The sequence below is a fragment of the Nicotiana tabacum genome, chromosome 3 (genome assembly GCF_000715075.1).
Source record: "Nicotiana tabacum cultivar K326 chromosome 3, ASM71507v2, whole genome shotgun sequence".
Classification (NCBI taxonomy): domain Eukaryota; kingdom Viridiplantae; phylum Streptophyta; class Magnoliopsida; order Solanales; family Solanaceae; genus Nicotiana; species Nicotiana tabacum.
Window position 1 is genome coordinate 11282321 of NC_134082.1, and position 20854 is coordinate 11303174.

The 20854-nt window shown below is 36.6% G+C and overlaps 2 protein-coding genes across 2 annotated transcripts; both read left to right on the forward strand.

The window, feature by feature from the left end:
• The first annotated feature begins 1376 nt into the window (after positions 1 to 1376).
• LOC142175667 (uncharacterized) lies at positions 1377 to 1841 on the forward strand. Its single transcript, XM_075242563.1, has one exon. The coding sequence runs from the start codon at positions 1377 to 1379 to the stop codon at positions 1839 to 1841; it is 465 nt and encodes a 154-aa protein (XP_075098664.1).
• Positions 1842 to 9361: 7520 nt separating this feature from the next.
• Positions 9362 to 14104, forward strand: LOC107794684 (sugar transport protein 8-like). Its single transcript, XM_016617195.2, has 4 exons — positions 9362 to 9673; positions 10469 to 10788; positions 12293 to 12919; positions 13485 to 14104. Exons 1-4 carry the CDS (start codon positions 9544 to 9546, stop codon positions 13908 to 13910), a joined length of 1503 nt encoding a protein of 500 aa, XP_016472681.2. The 5' UTR covers positions 9362 to 9543; the 3' UTR covers positions 13911 to 14104.
• Positions 14105 to 20854: the final 6750 nt, after the last annotated feature.

A 20854-nucleotide genomic window follows, 5' to 3' on the forward strand; every position in this document is an offset into this window, starting at 1 on the left:
ATCTTAACAGTGTTAAATAAAATATGTCTCGGACTGCAGGTGCATTTCATGTAGCGTGGTCCAAAGACGTATTTTAGATGACGTTGAAATCTTCCTTAAAATAATTAAAAGCGGTTTTAAAGTAAAAATGCACATAGGTTTAAAAGTGTTTTAAAATCAGATAATTAGGCCAATAATAACAGTTGAGCGACCGTGCTAGAACCACGGAACTTGGGAATGCCTAACACCTTTTCCCGGGTTAACAGAATTTCTTACCCGGATTTCTTTGTTCGCGGACTGTAAAACAGAGTCAATCTTTTCCTCGATTCGGGACTTGAACCGGTGACTTGGGACACCATAAATTATCCCAAGTGGCAATTCTGAATCTTTAAATAAATAATCCCATTTCGATTGTCACTTAAATTGTAAAAAACTCTCTTATACCCTTCCGGGGGTAGTAAAAAGGAGGTATGACAACAAGCTCCAAACAAGAAACCTGAAAACATAAAATTTTAAAAATCTAAGGGAACCTTTCACCATAAAACCCCTTCTTCTGCTTACCAATTGTAAGGTCAAGTGTATAGTTCCCTAAAAACTTGGAAATCTTAGATTCACCGAAACATAATATTGAATTTGAGAAGAAAGAAAGTACAAATAACATGATATAAGCATATATGAAATGTGGTGGTGTAGACTATACACGCAACGTATTTACAACTGCCAATGTTCTACGGATATTACTTGTAAATTAAGTTTTTTTATTCCTTTAAATATATTTAATAGCTTTAATCATAAAATCATTGTCTAAAATTCACTCTTTAAATGTGCAATTATTTTAAAGCAAATCTTGTTTGCTAAAATTACTATATTTAGGACCAAAGAATGTATAAAACTGTCTGTTTTCTATATCTAAACCAAATTGCGTTGAGAAGGAAGGGTAGAATTGGGTTATTAGAAGGAAACAAAGCTAGTGTTTGGACATAGATTTGGTTACAACTTGAAAAAATAATTTTTGAAGTTGTGTTAAAAGTAAATTTTTAAAAGTTAAAATTGTGTTAGAACATACGATTTACTTGAAAAAAGTTGAAATTTTGTGAGCAAAAGATAAATTTTCACCCAAAAGACTTCACAAAAAAAATTATTATTTACAAAAACTGATCAAATTCCATGAACAAATAATGTTTTCAATTATTTTTGAAGAAAGGTATCTAAAATCTATAGCCGAACGTGAGTTTAATGTTTACGCTAAATATTATGAGGAACCTCATGATCCATCATAGGTTCCTGGTCATGGATTTGGAAATTATGAGGAAGTGGAGAAAGAGGGTTGTGTATGGTATTCCTAGGACCAAGTGGGGAGCTTTGACTACGGTTAGAGCCAAGAGTTAGGGGATAAAATGCTAGCTGTGGGGGCATGGAAGATCAGTGGGGACGTGATTGGTATGTGGACTGTGAGTGCAACTACGAATTGCATTAGAGAGGCTACTCGGGAGGTATTGAGGGTCTCGAAGGGCCCTTCTGGTAGCCGCAAAGGGGATTGGTGGTGGAGAACTGAGGTCCAAGGTAAAGTGAAAGCCAAGAAAGTGGCTTATTTGAAGCTTGTGGAAAGCATAGACGGGGAGGAGAAGAGGACAAACATGGAGCGGTATAAGGTGGCTAAGAAGGAAGAAAAGTTAGTAGTTACAACGGCTAAGACTGCTGCATTTGAGCGCTTGTATGAAGAACTTGGAGGCAAGGGAGGGGACAAGAAGTTGTATAGGTTAGCCAAGGTGCGAGAGAGGAAGGCCCGTGACCTGGACCAAGTGAAGTGCATCAAGGGTGAGGAAGGTAAAGTGTTGTTAGATGAGGCTCTGATTCGATAGAGATGGCAACGTACTTCCATAAACTCCTAAATGAAGAGGGGGATAAGAACATTGTGCTGGGTGACTTAGAAAACTCCGAGCGCCTTCGGGACTTTGGGTATTACAGGCGTATAAAAGTTGCGGAGGTAGAGGAGGCTATGTGTAAGAAGAGCAGGGGGAGAGCGACCGGGCCAAACAAAATTCTGGTGGAGATTTGAAAGAGCATGGTTAAGGCGGGCTTGGAATGTCTAACTGGGATATCAATGTCATTTTAAGGATGATGAAGATGTCTGATGTCGCCCAAACTCACACCACAAATATAGGTTGTGAGGTGGACAAAGCAATAATAAAAACCCAACACAAGTCGGGGTCGAATCCACAGGGAGTTAGATTTTGGATTAGGTATACACCTAGTGTGAATGTATGATGTGCCTCAAATTATACTTCCACATTTTTAATTATTGTTTCTACTTCTACTTTTAAACTATTGATTGTAATTGTAGAACTAAGAGACAATATTTTTGGTTTTGCTTATTTTTCAAGTTATGAAAGATCTAGGGTTTTAACTTCTGCCTAGATGGATACCTACTAGGTTGAGAGATTTAGGGCATGTTTGGTTGATCGAGATACAATATAGCAATCATACTCAATTACTCACTCTATACCTCTCGGTAGTTTGAATGATTTTGCCCGTTTTGGCTTTCTCAAGTCCAAATGGCTATTTCACAAAATAAGTGATATATGCTCAAGTCGGGTCTTACTATCTCTATATTTGACCCTTTAATTAGGGCCATCAATTTCTTGACTTCATCTCAATTTCTTGTTAGCCAAGTTTTTCTAGACTTAGTCTCTCTTTCTCAAGTAGAAACTAAGTCAAATAAGCATGAATCAATGTTTGCAACCATCAATTCTCAAATTCAAGCAAGAACTAGGCTAAATATCATAAACCCAATCATAAATAAACCCTAAATCAATTACTCATTTAGTACCCATACTAGGGTTGGGTCACAACCCTAACTAAGGGTTTAGCTACTCATGGAAAATGAAGAAATTAAAGAAGAAACTAAGATAGAATTCATAATACTTGACTAAGAAAAGAAAATCTAATGTTTAAAAGCTAATCTAGAACAATGTTACCCAATACAGTAAATAAAAACGGCTCAGGTGCTCCCAACTTACAAAACTTAACCTAAAAATGACAAAAAGTTCTATTTATACTAAGCTGAAAATATCTGACAAAATTGCCCTTGCGAAGGTTGTGCGGCCGCACAATTATGTGTGTGGTCCGAACATTAAGACTTGGCTTGACAAGTCCCAGTTTTGTGACCGTACAATTCTGGGTTGCGGCCGCAATCCTTCAACTTTTGTAGACCGCATATTTATGAGTGCAACCGAACTCTTGCTTCTGCTGCCGCACAATTATAGTGCAGTCCCCATTCCTTGAGCTTCGTCTTTGGCATTGTGGGACTTCTGCAGACTGCATATTTCTGAGTGCGACCGCGCTCTTGATTTTTTGTGCGGCCCGCATTTTTTCTTGACCTTAAAATCCCATCTCTCTGAACTTTATCTTCTATGGCTGCACCAGAATTGTGCGGTCCTCACTTTGTAGAGCATTTCTTGTCAGAGGCTTTCTTCATGATCTACGGCCGCACTCAATATATGCGGTCCGCACAGTGCCCTTTTAACTTTGTTTTTGTCCTTATCCAAAATTACTCCTTCTTGATTTGATTTTCATCGCTTTAGCTCATATTCTAACACTCTTGCAAGCAAGCACATTTCATTAGTTTTCGAGAATACCTTTAAGCAATTTTGAGCTTTATGCCGAAATTATCTTGTGCATACAAAAGGCGGGGCTTATGCCTCAGATATCCGCCAATGTTGATCTGATTGCTCTTTTCCTCCTTTGTAGCACCTCCAATGTGCCTCTACCTGTAGGTTTGTCAAACAAGAAGAAAGAATAACCGGCAAAGTAGAAGAAGGGCCAAGGAATTCATACCTGATATGCGGAGGCAATGACTTTAACTCCAAAGTGGGAGGCTCCTCAATTAAGGGCATTGTTGGAGGAGTCTTTCGATTTTCAAGATCCAAAGATAGCTTGCGGGGCTCATAAGTATATGACCCCATTCCTTGAAATGCATTCACATACTCCACATAACCTTCTCTCTCCTCCTCATCATCAAGGTTGAGTGAAACGACTTCCAAACTATCCTCAACATTCATTGTAGCACTAGCATCATCAACAATCACATCCTTCACCAAATCCACGAATGAACAAACTTCATTGTTATTCGGTTGCCTCATAGATTTGCACACATAGAAGACCACTTTTTCATCACCCATACGGAAAGTGAGCTCACTATCTTCCACATCAACAAGATCCTTACCCGTAGCAAGTAAAGGTCTACCCAAATTAATAGGCACCTCATAGTCCACTTTAAAATCAAGAATCACAAAGTCCGACGGGAGGATGAACTTGTCAACATGAACTAACACATTATCAATAATACCCAATGGCCTTTTCATTGTACGATCTGCCATCTGCAACCTCATGGATGTGGGTCTTGGTTGCCCAATCTCCAAAGTTTTGAACACCGAGTAGGGCATCAAGTTGATACTTGCCCCAAGATCACATAAAGCTTTGGCAAAGTCGGCACTCCCAATAGTGCAAGGGATTGTAAAAGCACCTGGATCTTCCAATTTTGGAGCTATTGAGTGCACAATAACACTCACTTGATGTGTCATCTTGATAGTCTTACAATTCATTGATCTTTTCTTTGTCACCAAATCCTTCATGAACTTTGCATATCCCGAAATTTATTCCAATGCCTCAACCAACGACACATTAATAGACAAACTCTTCATCGTATTAATGAACTTTTTGAATTGGTATGCTTTGCAAGCCTTTGAGGGTACAAAAGAGGGGGCCTTGGTATTAGTGCCTTAGCCTTTAGTACTACCGGTTCTAGCAAGTCAATCACATGTTCCCTAGACGGGTTCACTTCTTCTTGAGTCTCCTCCACATTTTCATCAATATCAATTCTCACTTCCTCATTAGCTTGAACCACATTGCTTGGAATTTCATCTTCTTGAACCACAACATCATCATCCACAATTCTTCTTTGATTTGAGGTGGTTGCATCTCCACCTTTTCCACTTCTTGTAGTCACGACCATATCATGTCCCGTATTATTTCCACCCTTTGGTTCACTACCATATCACTTGGTAGTTCCCCCTTAGTACGAGTGTTAAAAGCTTGCAAGATTTGGCCTAATTGAACTTCAAAATTGCGAATAGAAGTGTTATGAGAGGCTAGTTGAGCATTAGAGTCAGTATTCTTCTCCATTATATGTTTAAATATGTTCTCAATTCAACCCATATCATTGTTAGAAAAGCTCGAACCTTGAGTAGGATATGGAGGTGGATTGCTAGGTTGTCGGAACATCGGGAGCGTTTGAAAACCCGATCACCGATTATTGTTATTGTTCCACCCTCCTTGGTTATTGCTCCCCAATTGCTTTGATAGTTGCCACCCCAATTTATTTGATTATTGCCTCTCTAATTGCCTTGGTTACCTTGATTATTCCAATTAGCTTGATTATTGTTACCACCACTCCAATTGCCTTGGTGGCCTTGGTTGTTCCAATTTCCTTGTGACCGCCATTGTTGTTGATTTTTTCCTTGAGCATTGTTTCTTTGGCCTTGATAATTGTTGACATATTGCATTTCTTCTTCTTGCTCATCGAATGAATCACCTTAGTCATATCCACTATCATCTTGCATGAATTGTTTAGGATGGCTTTGAATTTGTTGACCTTTTTGCCGTCTCTTGTTCATCATCATATTCACACCTTCCATCGTATTCAATTGTTTCAGCCCTTGAACTTTTTGAAGTTGAGCTTTGACCAATTTATTCATTGTGGTTGTCAACTCGAGAATAGCTTGCCCATGATTATGTAGTTCCTTGTGTAGGTGAATGATATTTGGGTCACCTTGAGGAACATTGGCTCTACTTTGCCATGCTGATGAGGTATCCGCCATCTCATCCAAAATTTCACAAGCTTCGACATAAGGCGTCCTCCCCCATTGTCAAATTCCTGATGGGCTCGTTGCTGAGAGCCATTCTCGTGCCTAAAATCAATTCAAAAATAAAGTTAGTGACTTGGAAGGAAAAGAAGACAAATCACACAAAACTCTATATATATAGCTAAATCCGTTTAACTCTCCGGCAACGGCGCCAAAAGTTGATGTCGCCCAAACTCACACCACAAATATAGGTTGTGAGGCGGCTGAAGCAATAATAAAAACCCAATGCAAGTCAGGGTCGAATCCACAGGGAGTTAGATTTTGGATTAGGTATACACCTAGTGTGAATGTATGATGTGCCTCAAATTACACTTCCACATTTTTAATTATTGTTTTTACTTCTACTTTTAAACTATTGATTGTAATTGTAGAGCTAAGAGATAATATTTTTGGTTTTGGTTGTTTTTAAGTTATGAAAGATCTAGGGTTGTAACTTCTGCCTAGATGGATACCTACCGGGTTGAGAGCTTTAGGGAATGATTGGTTGATCGGGATACAATATACTATCACACTCAATTACTCACTCTATACCTCTCTGTAGTTTGAGTGATTTTGCCTGATTTGGCTTTCTCAAGTCCAAATGGGTATTTCACAAAATAAGTGATATATGCTCAAGTCGGATTTTACTATCTCTAGATTTGACCCTTTAATTGGGTTTATCAATTTCTTGAGTTCACCCCAATTTCTTGTTAGCCAAGTTTTTCTAGACTTAGTCTCTCTTTCTCAAGTAAAGGCTAAGTCAAATAGGCATAAATCAATGTTTGCAACCATCAATTCTCAAATTCAAGCAAGAACTAGGCTAAATATCATAAACCCAATCATAAATAAGCCCAAAATCAATTACCCATTAAGCACTCATACTAGGGTTGGGTTACAACCCTAGCTAAGGGTTTAACTACTCATGGAAAATAAAGAAATTAAAGAAGAAACTAAGATAGAATTCATAATACTTGATTAAAGAAAGAAAATCTAATGTTTAAAAGTTAATCTTGAACAATGTTACCCAATACAGTAAATAAAAACGGCTCAGGTGCTCCCAACTTACAAAACTTAACCTAAAAATGACAAAAAATTCTATTTAGTTTCCCCGCACCTCTAGCCTCCAACTATCTCCACAACGCCTCCCTCGGCACTTTATCATAAGCATTCTCTAAGTCGATGAACACCATATGTAAATCTCTCTTCCTTTCTCTATACTGCTCCATCAACTTCCTAACAACGTGAATAGCTTCTATAGTCGAACACCTTAGCATAAATCTGAATTGGCCTTTGAAATAGACATAATCCTCCTAACCCTCTCCCATACTTTCATGATATGGCTCAGTATCTTGATACCCCGATAGTTGTTGCAATTTTGGATATCCCCCTTGTTCTTATACAACACGATCATCGTACTCCATCTTTATTCCTCGGGTATTGATAACTAGGGATTTTGACTACTTATTTGCACTCTTTTACTTTCGTTTTAGCTCAAAATTGCTTAAACGTATTCCCAAAAACTAATGAAATATGCTTGCTTGCAGGAATGTTAGAATATGAGCTAAAGAGATAAAAATTAACTCAAGGAGTAATTTTGGGTAAGGACAAAAACAAGGCTAAAAGGCCACTGTGTGGACCGCATAATATTGAGTGCAGTCGCAGATCATGAAGAAAGCCTCTGACAAGAAATGCTCTACAAAGTGCGGATCACACAATTCTGGTACGGCCGCAGAAGATAAAGTTCAGAGAGATAAGATTTTCTGGTCAAGAAGAAATGCGGACCGCACCATTTTTTGTGCGGTCGCATAATCAAGAGCGCGACCGCACTCAGAAATGTGCGGCCCGCAAAAGTCCCACAACGCCAAAGACAAAGCTCAAGGAGTGTGGACCGCACTATAATGGTGCGGCCGCAGGGGCAATTTTGTTAGAATTCATAATGGTGAGGAGGATTGTGTCTATTTCAGAGGCCAATTCGGATTTATGCCAAGGTGTTCGACTATAGAATCTATTCACGTTGTTAGGAGGTTGATGAAGCAGTATAGAGAGAGGAAGAGAGATTTACATATGGTGTTCATCGACTTAGAGAAGGCTTATGATAAAGTGCCGAAGGAGGTGCTGTGGAGATAGTTGGAGGCTAGAGGTGTTCCTATTACATATATTAGGGATATTAATGACATATACAAGGGTGCTAGGACTTGGGTGAGGATAATAAGAGGGGACTTGGATCACTTTCCTGTTGTGATAGGGCTACATCAGGGGTAAACCCTTAGCCCATTCCTGTTTGCCCCAGTGATCGATGCGCTGACGCGTCACATTCAAGAGGAGGTGTCGTGGTGCATATTATTTGCAGATGACATTGTACTGATTGACGAGGCGCATTGCGGTATTAACAAGAATAAGTTTATTTGGAGGCTGAGAATAAAGGTAAAGGGTTAGGTGGCCAATTGTTGTCCTTGTTTGTAGAAGTAGCTTTGATACACCACTTGGTGTCTTCCGTAATTTTTTCGTATCCCTATACTTCTGTTACTACTTGCTGTTGTCTTCTTTTTTGATTTTCTAATTGCATTACCTACTGTTAGTTTTGTATTTTTGCTTCGGTCATCAAATCTGTTTGCTTGTTATTGCCCCTCTCCTCTCCCCATCATGAGCTGAGGACCTATCAGAAACAATCTGTCTACCTTCTTAAAGGTAGAGGTAAGGTCTCCGTACACTCTACTCTCCCAGACTCTACTTGTAGGACTACACTAAGTATGTTGTTAGTTGTATAGATAGATTGTTTAATTTGATAGGGGGTAAGTATTTTCCGTACACAAGTATAAAAAAACCCAGCTTGAGTTTAAATTTAAAAATCTCATTGCAAGGGAGAAAAATAAAAATCCCAAATCAGATATGAGGGAAAAATATTTATCCATTCTTTACTAGAGTTCAAGAACTAGTGGAGATTTAGAAAGATTAAGCTGTTTCGTTTGCTTAAATCAACACGTCTATCTACTCATTCATTTCCTGCGTGGCGTTGTCGTATTTCATTAAAATAAGGAAAAGAAGATTAATCCAAATCGGAAACCAACAAGTTCTGGTGAATTCTAAATTTGGTCCTTGTAATATTTGGCTAGTCACATTTACTCCTTTACTCATTAAAAGTTGTGTCTTTAGTCCCTTTATCTAAGAAATTACTTATTTTTATATTATTTTATAGAACTATAATTATCTGCAAAATATAAATATAAATTTAACATAATATATGAACAATTAAATAGTTTAACAGTTAAAAATTCATTAAATCTGTAAAATTTCACAAACATAGGGATCTCAAAAGTGCACATTTCAAAATATCAGAAGGACTAAAATCAGAATTTACCAATAAATGTGGGACCAAAAGTGCTATTAAATCCTCATTCGGAAAATAGGAACAAATACCGCGATTATGTCTCATGCAGTTACTATATTATAGTTCTAGTAAAACACAAATGCATGTCTACTTATATATTATGTTATATGTATATATTCTATCAGCCGTTTTTGTGATTCTTGAAAAAGCCATTGACAATCTTGTGAGCAGAAAGAAAGCAAGAAATTAACAAGAAGTGTGAGCGAAAGAGTCTCTCTTTTGTTTTTTGTTTTTTGTTTTTGAAGAAAACAAATTATAAAAGAGAAACCAAATATGCCTCCTATTATGGACTTTGACAAGAAGGATGATGAGTTTCCTGCAAAACTGACTGGACAGGTTGTGATTTGTTCTATTATTGCAGCCTTTGGTGGTCTTATGTTTGGCTATGATATTGGAATTTCGGGTAAATTCTTTCTTGCTTGAAATATTTGTAGGTCAATTTAACCAAATAGTGTGTGTATAAACTAATATTCTTGCAAAATTTGTTGAGAATTTATGGTCAATATAAATAATAAATGGTTTTAAGTTATACACACTTAGTGGGCGTTTGGACATAAAAATTGTAAATTTTGAAAAAAAAAGGTAGTATTCGGAGTTAAGTTGAAGAATGGTATTTGGGATTAAAGTTATGTTTGAACATGCATTTCACATGAAAAAATGTTGCAGTTTTGTGGGTGGGGAAAAAAAATTCTGAAACATTTGATGTCTGAAAAACTCATTTTCAAAAGATTTCCAAAAACTTGCAAAATTTTATGGACAAACACATTTTTGATTTTTTTTTTTAAAAAAGGATTTTTAAAAAAAAGACAAACAGGGGCTTAGTGCCCGTTTGGACATAAAATTTGATGGAAGATTTTTCCAAAAAAAAAAAAAATCCTCATTGCATAGAACATAAAATCAAATTAATTTTTTTTTCTTTTTTCACTTTTGATAAATTCATGTCAAGTGGCATGATAATGCCAATGGATTTAAGTTATATACCGTGTCGTCAGCATAAAAATTTCTTTTTATGCTAAAATTGTAACCTATGATAGAGGTATTTATCAATTTTACCAGATTACAAGTCAATTAATGCGTGCTTATCAAGAAATTTACCTGTAATTACTTAATAATTGATAGGATGATTATGTAAATATATTTTCTTACATCATCAAATTTTAATTAAACTCAACCTCTATTTCTGTATGGAATTGTGTAGGTGGGGTGACATCAATGGATGATTTCTTGGAAAAGTTCTTCCCAAAAGTCTATGTTAGAAAGCATAGGGCTAAAGAAGACAACTACTGCAAATATGATAACCAAATGTTGCAGTTGTTCACATCTTCATTATACTTAGCTGCAATTGTGTGTTGTTTCTTTGCCTCAAAGTGTTGTAAGAGGTTTGGCAGGAAAATTACAATACAACTTGCCTCTTTGTTCTTCTTTATCGGAGTTATCCTTAATGCTGCTGCTATGAATCTGCCTATGCTTATCATTGGACGGCTTTGTCTTGGTGCTGGTGTTGGATTTGGCAATCAGGTAACTTTTATTTAATTAAGTATCACTTATATATTCAACAAATAATACAGAATAAATATAGTCTAGGAATCTAATGACAGAATGTCTGTTTTGGTTGATTTTCTGTCCTTACTTGTAGTAAATGAAAACAGTGTATACGTACTACAATGTTTGTTCCGATATTTTTTGGCTGATATAGTGAAGTAATGTTATAGATGACATATATTATAATATAATATAAAAATTTGTTCCAAGAAAAATTTGATTGTTATATACAAATGATGTTATAGAGAGGTCTGATTGTAATTTAATATGTCATGATAGCCAAAGGAGCTTTACTATAAAAACATTACAAAAAATTGATGTGTAAAAAATTTAAGTTATAATTAAATTAAGGTAGTTTGCAATATATATTAACTAGATAAAGCCTTATATGAAGATGTACGTTATGCACTTAATTAGCGTTTTGCTGCATGCAATATTTGCTTTCATAAGTCTTACTTGTATTTATGACTTCCCACAAGTGTGACAATTTTTTTGTTGCTTTTAACATCTTTAATTACAAACTTTAATATTGTTAATTCAATTGTCAAAATTTTCAGTTCTTTGGCTATGTGGTCATCTGAGGACCCGACCAAACCATGTTTAACTTAGTTAAATAATAAATTAGTGTAAGAATATATATTAATTAACCATGATTCAGAAACTTTGTATAAAGATATGTCACACACTTATTATATGCAGTATGTTCTTCCAAAAGTCTTGTTTGTATTTATAATTTCTCACATGGAAATAGTGTAAAGGTGTTTTGCAACATATTAAAATTGCGCAAGAGTATTTGGACGTTAAAGTTGTCTAGATGAATTTCAATTAACAAAAGTTGAATATTTGTGAGTAAAAACCAATACTCACTCCGATCCAATTTAAATGACCGTATTTCGCTTAGTGAAAGTCAAACCGTGTAAAGTTTGATCAATATTTTAAAATATATATTTTTGATTATATTGACATGAGAAAAATTGTACTCCTACCGTTTATTTTTAGCTATCAACTTTTGACTTTACACTCTTTTTAAGAAAAAATAAAAATAAATGAAGTATGTATTTTATTATAACACTCATAATAATGATAGCATTTTAAAAAGTCGTGGGAAATGATTTTGGGAATGCGTAGTTAACGATAAGGGTAAAACATGAAAAAAAGATTGTCTTTCTCTTGATTTAGTATAATGGACAAGCAAAAGTAAAAATGTATTTTTTATTATAGTGAATAAATTAAAATGAACGGAGGGAGTAACTTATAGTAGTACTTTTCGTATAATATTCCAATATCTAAAATTTTAATTTTAAAAGATTGGGTTAAACTAATTCAATTTAACTTCAAAATTTAGTTAAATTGACTCTCGATAAGCGAAATACGTATTTAAATTGAAACAGGGCGAGTATTTACCTTGAAGTTCAATGTTTGTAAAATTTACTAATAGCCAATTTAGTCATTGCAAATACTGAAATATCATTTATTGCAGGCAGTGCCATTATTCATATCAGAAATAGCTCCAGCAAAGTACAGAGGTGGTCTCAACATTTTGTTCCAAATGTTGATCACAATTGGTATTTTATGTGCCAATATAGTCAACTATGTAACTTCAAAAATGCATCCACATGGTTGGAGATTTTCCCTTGGTGGTGCAGCAGTTCCAGCAATATTTCTTGGTTTAGGTTCTTTTCTCATTGTTGAAACACCAACTAGCCTAATTGAACGTGGCCAAAAAGAACAAGGCAAACAAGCCTTAAGAAAAATTAGAGGTGTATATGATGTTGAAAAAGAATATCAAGAGATTTTACAAGCTACTGAATTAGCTCAACAAATCAAAAAACCTTTTAGAAATCTCATGAACAAATCTAGTAGGCCACAACTTATATGTGGTACAATTCTTCAAATTTTTCAACAATTTACTGGGATAAATGTTATCATGTTCTATGCTCCTGTATTATTTCAGACGATGGGATTCGGCGGAAAGGCGTCGTTATTATCTGCTATTGTTACTGGTATGGTTAATGTGGTTTCAACCATAGTTGCAATACTTGGAGTTGATAAATTTGGAAGAAGAGTTTTACTTATTGAAGCTGCTGTTCAAATGCTTGTTGCCCAGGTAAACCATTATTTCAATATGAGTTTAAGGTATTTTATTTATTTATTTGTGTTTATGTTGACAACATGACCCCTGACGTGTGACTTGATTTTTCTAAAATAAGGGTTTTTGTAATGATATGATCTCGTATAAATGTTTAAACTGTTAGATATGTGATCTATTTATTTATTTATCTTGTGTTCCTAGCACAAACATTCATGTTTAGATCGATTTTCTTTCTTGAATCACGCATGTAAAAATAATCTTGTTGAATATTTGGTGGATCCAAGTGAGACACTCGAACCCTTGACCTTTGACTGTTTTGGCATTATATTAAATTGCTTTGTCACATCATAGTGTAAATACGAGGTCGCGGGTTCGAGCCGTGGAAACAGCCTCTTGCGAAATGCAGGGTAAGGCTGTGTACAATAGGCCCTTTTGGTCCCGTCCTTCCGCGAACCTCGTGCAGAGTCGAAGCTTTATGCACCGGGCTGCCACGTCATAGTGTAAAAATTATTTATATTGTAGGTGTGTTTTAAGTGAATCTTGTTGTTTTGCTTGTTGATTCTTTTGGTTTTTGTTGCAGTGTGTTACAGGAGGAATTCTTGCAGTGCATTTGAAAGCCACAAATGTAATACCAAAGAACTATGCATATTTTGTGGTTGTGTTGATATGTATTTTTGTGAGTGGATTTGCTTGGTCATGGGGTCCTTTAGGATGGTTAATTCCAAGTGAAATTTTCCCATTGGAGACAAGAACTGCTGGATTTTTCTTTGCAGTGAGTATGAACATGATTTGCACTTTCATTATAGCTCAAGCTTTTCTCACAATGTTGTGTCACATGAGATCTGGGATCTTCTTCTTCTTTGCTGTTTGCATTGTCATTATGGGAAGTTTTGCATATTTATTCCTCCCTGAGACTAAAGGAATCCCTATTGATGAAATGAATGAAAGAGCTTGGAAGAAACACTGGTTCTGGAAGAGGTACTTCGACGATGATTCTGCTCCTTGAGATCATTCAAAGGCCAAAATCCCAATAAATTAGGAGAATTAGTCGGGTCAGTGAGTACCGGGCACCGTAGATTAGTGAAAAAGAAAAAAAGTGAACCATTTCTTTCCTAGAGACGTTTCAAAATTTCTAGTCTTCTTTTTTGTTTTTTTTAGTATCAATATTATTATAGGAAATGAGAAACTGCAGTTACTATATGTTTAGTTTTCTACTTGTCTCTATATACATGTGTGATATACTATTGTATTGGGAAAAAACTAAATTTACATTGAATGTGACGTGGCATGACACGAGGACTAGTCAAATGGTCAAAATATGATGATCAGTTAAGAGGCACGAGAGATAATTCGATTAATACAAGTTTCGTACCTATTTAGGTCATTTAAAACAAAGAGATCAGAAGGCATTGAAGACATGGATATGATGACGAAAAGGAGTCCAAATTCAATATTAAATACCCAATACGTTAGAGAATTGGTATTAAATAGGAATGATTGTGTAACACTTATTTAATGTCATTTATTACTCATAATTGTCTCATTAAGACTAAAGTATTACTCCTTTACTTAGAATCAACTATAAAAGGAGGAGGTCTCGTCATTTGTAAGGACAGAGGATATCATCAATATTACATTGGAATACAAACCTATTTACTGCTTATTTGTCGTTCTCAAAAAGTCTATTATTTCTTTTTCGTCTCCTGATTATCAGTAGCCCGAATTTCTATTTGTCTTTAGCTTTGACCAAAGAATCATATTTTTGGTTAAACAAATTGGTTCCGTTACCGGAAAACTGATAATCTTTTCTTTGAAGCTACGTTTTATTCGTCTTTATCAACATGTCAAACAACAACAATAACAGTGATAACACATTGGGAAACCATGAAAATCAAATCCATCAAAATCAAGGAGACCTACAGAACATTGACGTGGTTCCCCCCCTCCAGATTCACCATGTCAATGTCGTGAAGGCACTCCTGCTCCTGAATCCCGTGCTGATCAACAAGAACAATCTGAACATTTTGAAGGAGGTGCAAATGAAGCTTTACAAAAGCTAATTGATGCACAGGTCGGCAAAGCTCTTCAGGCTCTAGTTAGTCGATTGCCTGCTGCACCACCCACACCAACTCCTAATAATAATACATTGGAGAATCCTCGTTCTGGTCTTGTTAATTCTGGAAATGGAGGAACCACCAGTGAACCACAGGAAGGGGAACCAGGTAATTCAAATAATTCCTATTTGCAAAATTTAGTACTAATCTTGCAGAAACAGATTAAGGAACAAAATGAGCGTATTGAGCAAATCCCTGGAGTTCCGCCTGTAATAAAAGGAGTAGACATGGACAAATACTCACAACAACCTTGGAAGCCAAGTGCTGCTCCCCTTCCAATTCCGAAAAAGTTCAAAATGCCTGACATCCCGAAATATGATGGTACTACAGACACACGTGACCACGTGACTGCATTTACAACAGGCTTGAAAGGCAACGACTTGACCAAACAAGAAATTGAATCAGTACTGGTCAAGAAATTTGGAGAAACACTCACCAAGGGTGCATTAACATGATATTCTCTTTTATCTGAAAATTCTATAAATTCTTTTGCTGAGCTTGCAGATTCTTTTATTAAAGCACACTCGGGAACTCAAAAGGTTGAGAAAAGAATGGAAGATATTTTCAAAATCAAACAAGGGGATTCAGAGTTGCTCAGAGACTTTGTTGATAGATTCCAGCGTGAAAGAATGACTCTACCCCATGTACCTAACAACTGGGCTGCAATAGCTTTTGCAAGTAATTTAAATGACAAAAGTTCTGAAGCCACGAGAAGACTCAAAGAAAGCCTTCGAGAATTCCCTGCAACCACGTGGAATGCTGTTTACAACAGGTACAGTACGAAGCTGCGAATTGAAGAAGATACCGTACCTAAGTTTCATCATGAAGAAAGGGGCGGTTCCAGAAGATCAAAAACCGAAAAAAGATCAGGTAAAAACAGGTACGATCCATATATGGGACCTGCAGGAAAAGACTCACGATCAAAACAAGATAGCCAACAATATGATAAAAAATCGAGGATCAGGGAATCTGGTTCTTCATCAAGATTCAGAAATGATCGGAACAGACAAGAGTCACGAGATGATGACAGAAGTTTAAAGGCAAGGTTCGGCAGATATAACTTTAACGTCACTACCTCCGAGCTCGTGGCTGTTTTGAGAAGCATGGGAGATAAGGTACGATAGCCAAAAGAGATGCGGTCAAATCCAAATAGACGCAATCCAGATCATTGGTGCGAATTCCACAATGATCACGGGCACAAAACTTCAGAATGTAGATTCTTGCAGAGTGAAGTGGATCATCTATTGAAGCAAGGGTACCTCACTGAGTTATTTAGTGAAAAAGGTAAACAAGCTTATATGAAAAATAGGCAAGAGCCACCAAAGCCTCCTTCACCCAAGAGAACAGTGAATGTGATAAGTGGGGGAGAAGATATTCACGGCATAACCTACACAGCTTCCAACAAGGTTTCCAAAGTAACAATTACACACAGGAAACAGGTACGGCAGGTTTTAGAAAATGAAAGTATTTTATTTGATGATGCAGATACCGAAGGAGTGATAACCCCACATAATGATGCACTAGTAATATCTTTACTTGTACATGATACTAATGTAAAACGAGTTTTGATTGATCCAGGGAGTTTCGTAAATATTATACTACTAAGGGTATTACGTGAAATGCAAGCTGAAGACAAAATGATACCCAAGGCGCATACCTTGTCAGGCTTCGACAATTCAAGTGTGGTAACAAAATGAGAGGTAATTCTAACAACTTTTGCTGCAGGTGTTGTTAAAGAAACTAAATTTCAGGTAGTTGATATAGAAATGGCCTACAATATGATCATAGGGAGGCCTTGGATCCATGATATAGATGTTGTTCCATCAACTCTACATCAAGTTATTAAATTTCCATCACCGTGGGGGATTTGTCAAATTCGAGGGGATCAGCAAACAACCAGGAGTATCAACGCTGTAACAGATACGAGCACCATAAACAAAGAAAAATAGCAATTACAGGAAACAGTTGAAGGTGTCAGCAATCAAACCTCAACTGAGCGAGAGAAAACAGATTTAGACTCGAGACCTGATACAATTCAAGAATCTGAGGAGAATGAAAATATTAAAACAACTATCGAAGAACTCGAGGCTGTGATATTATTTGAGCAGTGGCCTGAACGGAAAGTTTATGTTGGAGCTAATTTAAACTCAAACATGCGAGGTATGTTAATTGAATTTCTAAAATCTAATGTGGACTGTTTTGCTTGGTCCCATGCTGACATGACAGGGATACCACCGGATGTGATGACTCACAAATTAAACGAAGACCCATCCTTTACACCAATAAAGCAAAAGAAAAGAAAGTAAGGAGCTTTCAAAAATCAGGTGATTCAAGATGAGGTCCAAAAGCTATTAAAAATTGGGTCAATACGCGAGGTAAAGTATCCTAATTGGTTAGCAAACACAGTTGTTGTACCTAAGAAAAATAGTAAGTGGCGGGTTTGCATGGATTATACAGATCTTAACAAAGCCTGCCCAAAAGATTCTTTCCCTTTACCGCATATAGATCAGTTAATTGATGCAATTGCAGGACATGAACTTTTGAGTTTTTTAGATGCATATTCGGGGTACAACCAAATTAAAATGGACCCCAGTGACGAAGAAAAAACTTCTTTCATCACAGACAGGGGGACTTACTGTTATAAAGTAATGCCCTTTGGTCTCAAAAATGCTGGAGCAACCTATCAAAGGTTGGTCACCAAAATGTTCCAAGAACATTTAGGAAAAACCATGGAGGTATATATAGACGATATGCTCGTCAAAACCCAACATTCTCATGATCATATTTCTCATTTATCTGTTACATTTGAAATTTTACGAAAATTTAATATGAATCTCAATCCAGAAAAATGTGCATTTGGGGTTGCCTTAGGCAAATTTTTGGGCTTTCTCATTTCTAACCGTGGTATTGAGGTAAATCCTTCTCAGATCAAAGCAATAGAGGAGATCCCTGATATCCTTACAAGTAAAAAAGAAGTCCAAAGGCTAACAGGAAGAATTGCATCCTTGGGGATATTTATTCCCAAATCTTCAGAAAAATGCTTTAAATTTTTCTCCGCACTCAAAAAGCAAGATCATTTTGAATGGAACGAAGATTGCCAACAAGCCCTTAGAAATTTAAAAGCTTACTTGTCAAATCCACCATTATTGGCAAAACCAAAAGAAGGAGAGAAACTACTCATCTATTTGGCCGTGTCAGAAGTTGTAGTAAGTACTGTTTTAGTCCGTGAGGACCAAGGTAAACAATCTCCTATCTATTATGTAAGCAAGTCTTTATTAGATGCTGAAACACGACATCCACAACTAGAAAAATTAGCATTAGCTTTGATCATGGCATCTAGAAAATTAAGACCTTATTTTCAATGTCATCCCATTGTTGTAGTTACTGCTTTTCCATTACGAAACATTTTGCATAAACATGAATTGTCAGGGAGGTTAGCAAAATGGGTTAAGTGAATACGATATCATTTATCAACCTAGGACTGCTATAAAATCTCAAGTATTAGCCGATTTCTTAGCTGATTTTAGCCAGGAGATGCATTTAGAAGCAAAAAAATAATTACAAGTTTTTAATGGTGCAAACTCGGGGACTTGGATTTTATTCACTGATGGTTCATCTAATGTAAAAAGAGCAGGTTTGGGTATAGTTCTCATACCACCTACGGGTGAAACTATTAGGCAAGCTATAAAATGTCATTCTATAACTAACAATGAAGCAGAGTACGAGGCTGTAATTGCAGGTTTAGAATTGACAAGAGAACTCGGCATAAAACAAATTATAATCAAGAGTGATTCTCAACTCGTGGTCAATCAAATGCTGGGGACTTATACAGCCAGAGAAACTCGAATGCAAGAATATCTCAAAAAGGTACGGGAACTAATAAAGCAATTCCAAACTTGGAAGGTAATACAGATCCCAAAAGATGAGAATGTGGAGGCAGATGCTTTAGCTAATCTCGCATCTGCAGCTGACGTAGCAAATGACGCAAGTGCTTCAGTCATACATTTATTTCATTCTGTTCTCGAACCTGATAAAAATGAGGTAAATTTTAATTATTTAACATGGGATTGGAGAAACGAAATTATTGCTTTTTTACAGCACAGAACCGTGCCTAATGACAAAGGGAAGGCTCAAGCGCTTCGCAAAAAAGCCGCTCGATATTGTTTATATCAAGGAAATCTTTATCGAAAGATGTTCGGTGGACCACTAGCAAGGTGTCTCGGAACCTCTCAAACAGAATATGTGATGAAGGAAGTGCATGAAGGACATTGTGGAAATCACGCAGGGGGGAAGGTCACTGGTAAGAACATTGATTCGAGCAGGATATTATTGGCCTAAGATGGAAGAAGAGGCAAACTGTTTCGTGTCCAAATGTGATAAATGTCAAAGATATAACAATAATATGCACAAACCAGCTGAGTTATTACACCCTATTATAGCCTCGTGGCCCTTTATGAAATGGGGAATGGATATCGTAGGTCCACTTCCACAAGCAAAAGGTCAGGTAAAGTTTCTACTTGTACTCACAGATTATTTCACTAAATGGGTAGAAGCAGGAGCATTTAAACAGGTACGAGAGAAGGAAGTTAAAGACTTCATATGGCGAAATATAATATGCCGCTTTGGAGCACCAAAGGAGATCGTGTGTGACAATGGACCACAATTCATAGGAGCTCAAATCACAGAATTTCTTCGAAGTTGGCAGATTAAAAGGATAACGTCTACGCCATACCATCCAGTGGGTAATGGACAAGCAGAATCCACAAACAAAGTCATTATCAACAACTTGAAGAAGAGGTTACAAGATTCAAAAGGTAATTGGCCTGAGATATTACCTGGAGTACTATGGGCTTATCGTACAACGACAAAAACAAGCACTGGAGAAACACCATTTTCAATGGTTTATGGTGCAGAAGCCTTAATTCCAGTTGAAATAGGTGAACTGAGCACACGGTACGTTCAGGCAACGGAGGAATCTAATGATGAAGAGATGCGGGTAAACCTTGATTTTCTTGAAGGAAGAAAAGAAGCTGCATTGATAAGAATGGCAGCACAAAAGCAAGTAATTGAACGATATTACAATAGGAAAGCACGCCTCAGATTTTTCAAAATTGGGGACTTTGTACTTAAAAAGGTGTTCCAATCTGCAAAGGCTGCTAATTCAGGAAAGCTAAGTCCAACGTGGGAAGGACCATACAGAGTTCGTGACATTGCGGGAAAAAGAGCATACGAGTTGGAGACAATGGACGACAAAGTTTTACCCTCACATTGGAATGCCGTCCATTTAAAGAGATATTACTTCTGATAAAGTACCCACGGTCAGGTATCGCCATGTTAAAATTTTTCTTTTGAATTATTAAAGTTTTACTAACGATTTTAGATGCTAGGAAAAAACCCTAACTCGTGTCAAATGAGGAGACACGACCTGCAAGGCAAAATGGAGTATTCTAAAATTTCCAGCCCAGGGTTACAATTAATCTGATGGAAATACACACGAGTCAGGCAGTCTTCATCTATAATCGCACCTCCGAGTCCCGTATATTTTTCTGTTTCAGGAAAAGGACCAAATTGAAAGAAATAAACAAGTGCTCGAGGCTTCATACTTCATCGTTCAAACACTTGGGGGACTACATATTATACACAGATATGTGTAGAAAAACAAATACGAATATCGAACAAAAGTCGGCCACAAAGAGACAAGAGTTGAGAAAAAGTTACGAAGTCTTCAGCATTCATCATCGTGTTCAACAAACACAAGACATTCATCATAATATTTTTCCCATGGGAACAACAGAGTTATCTCTCAAACTCATAAACGATGTCACCTCTCAAACCC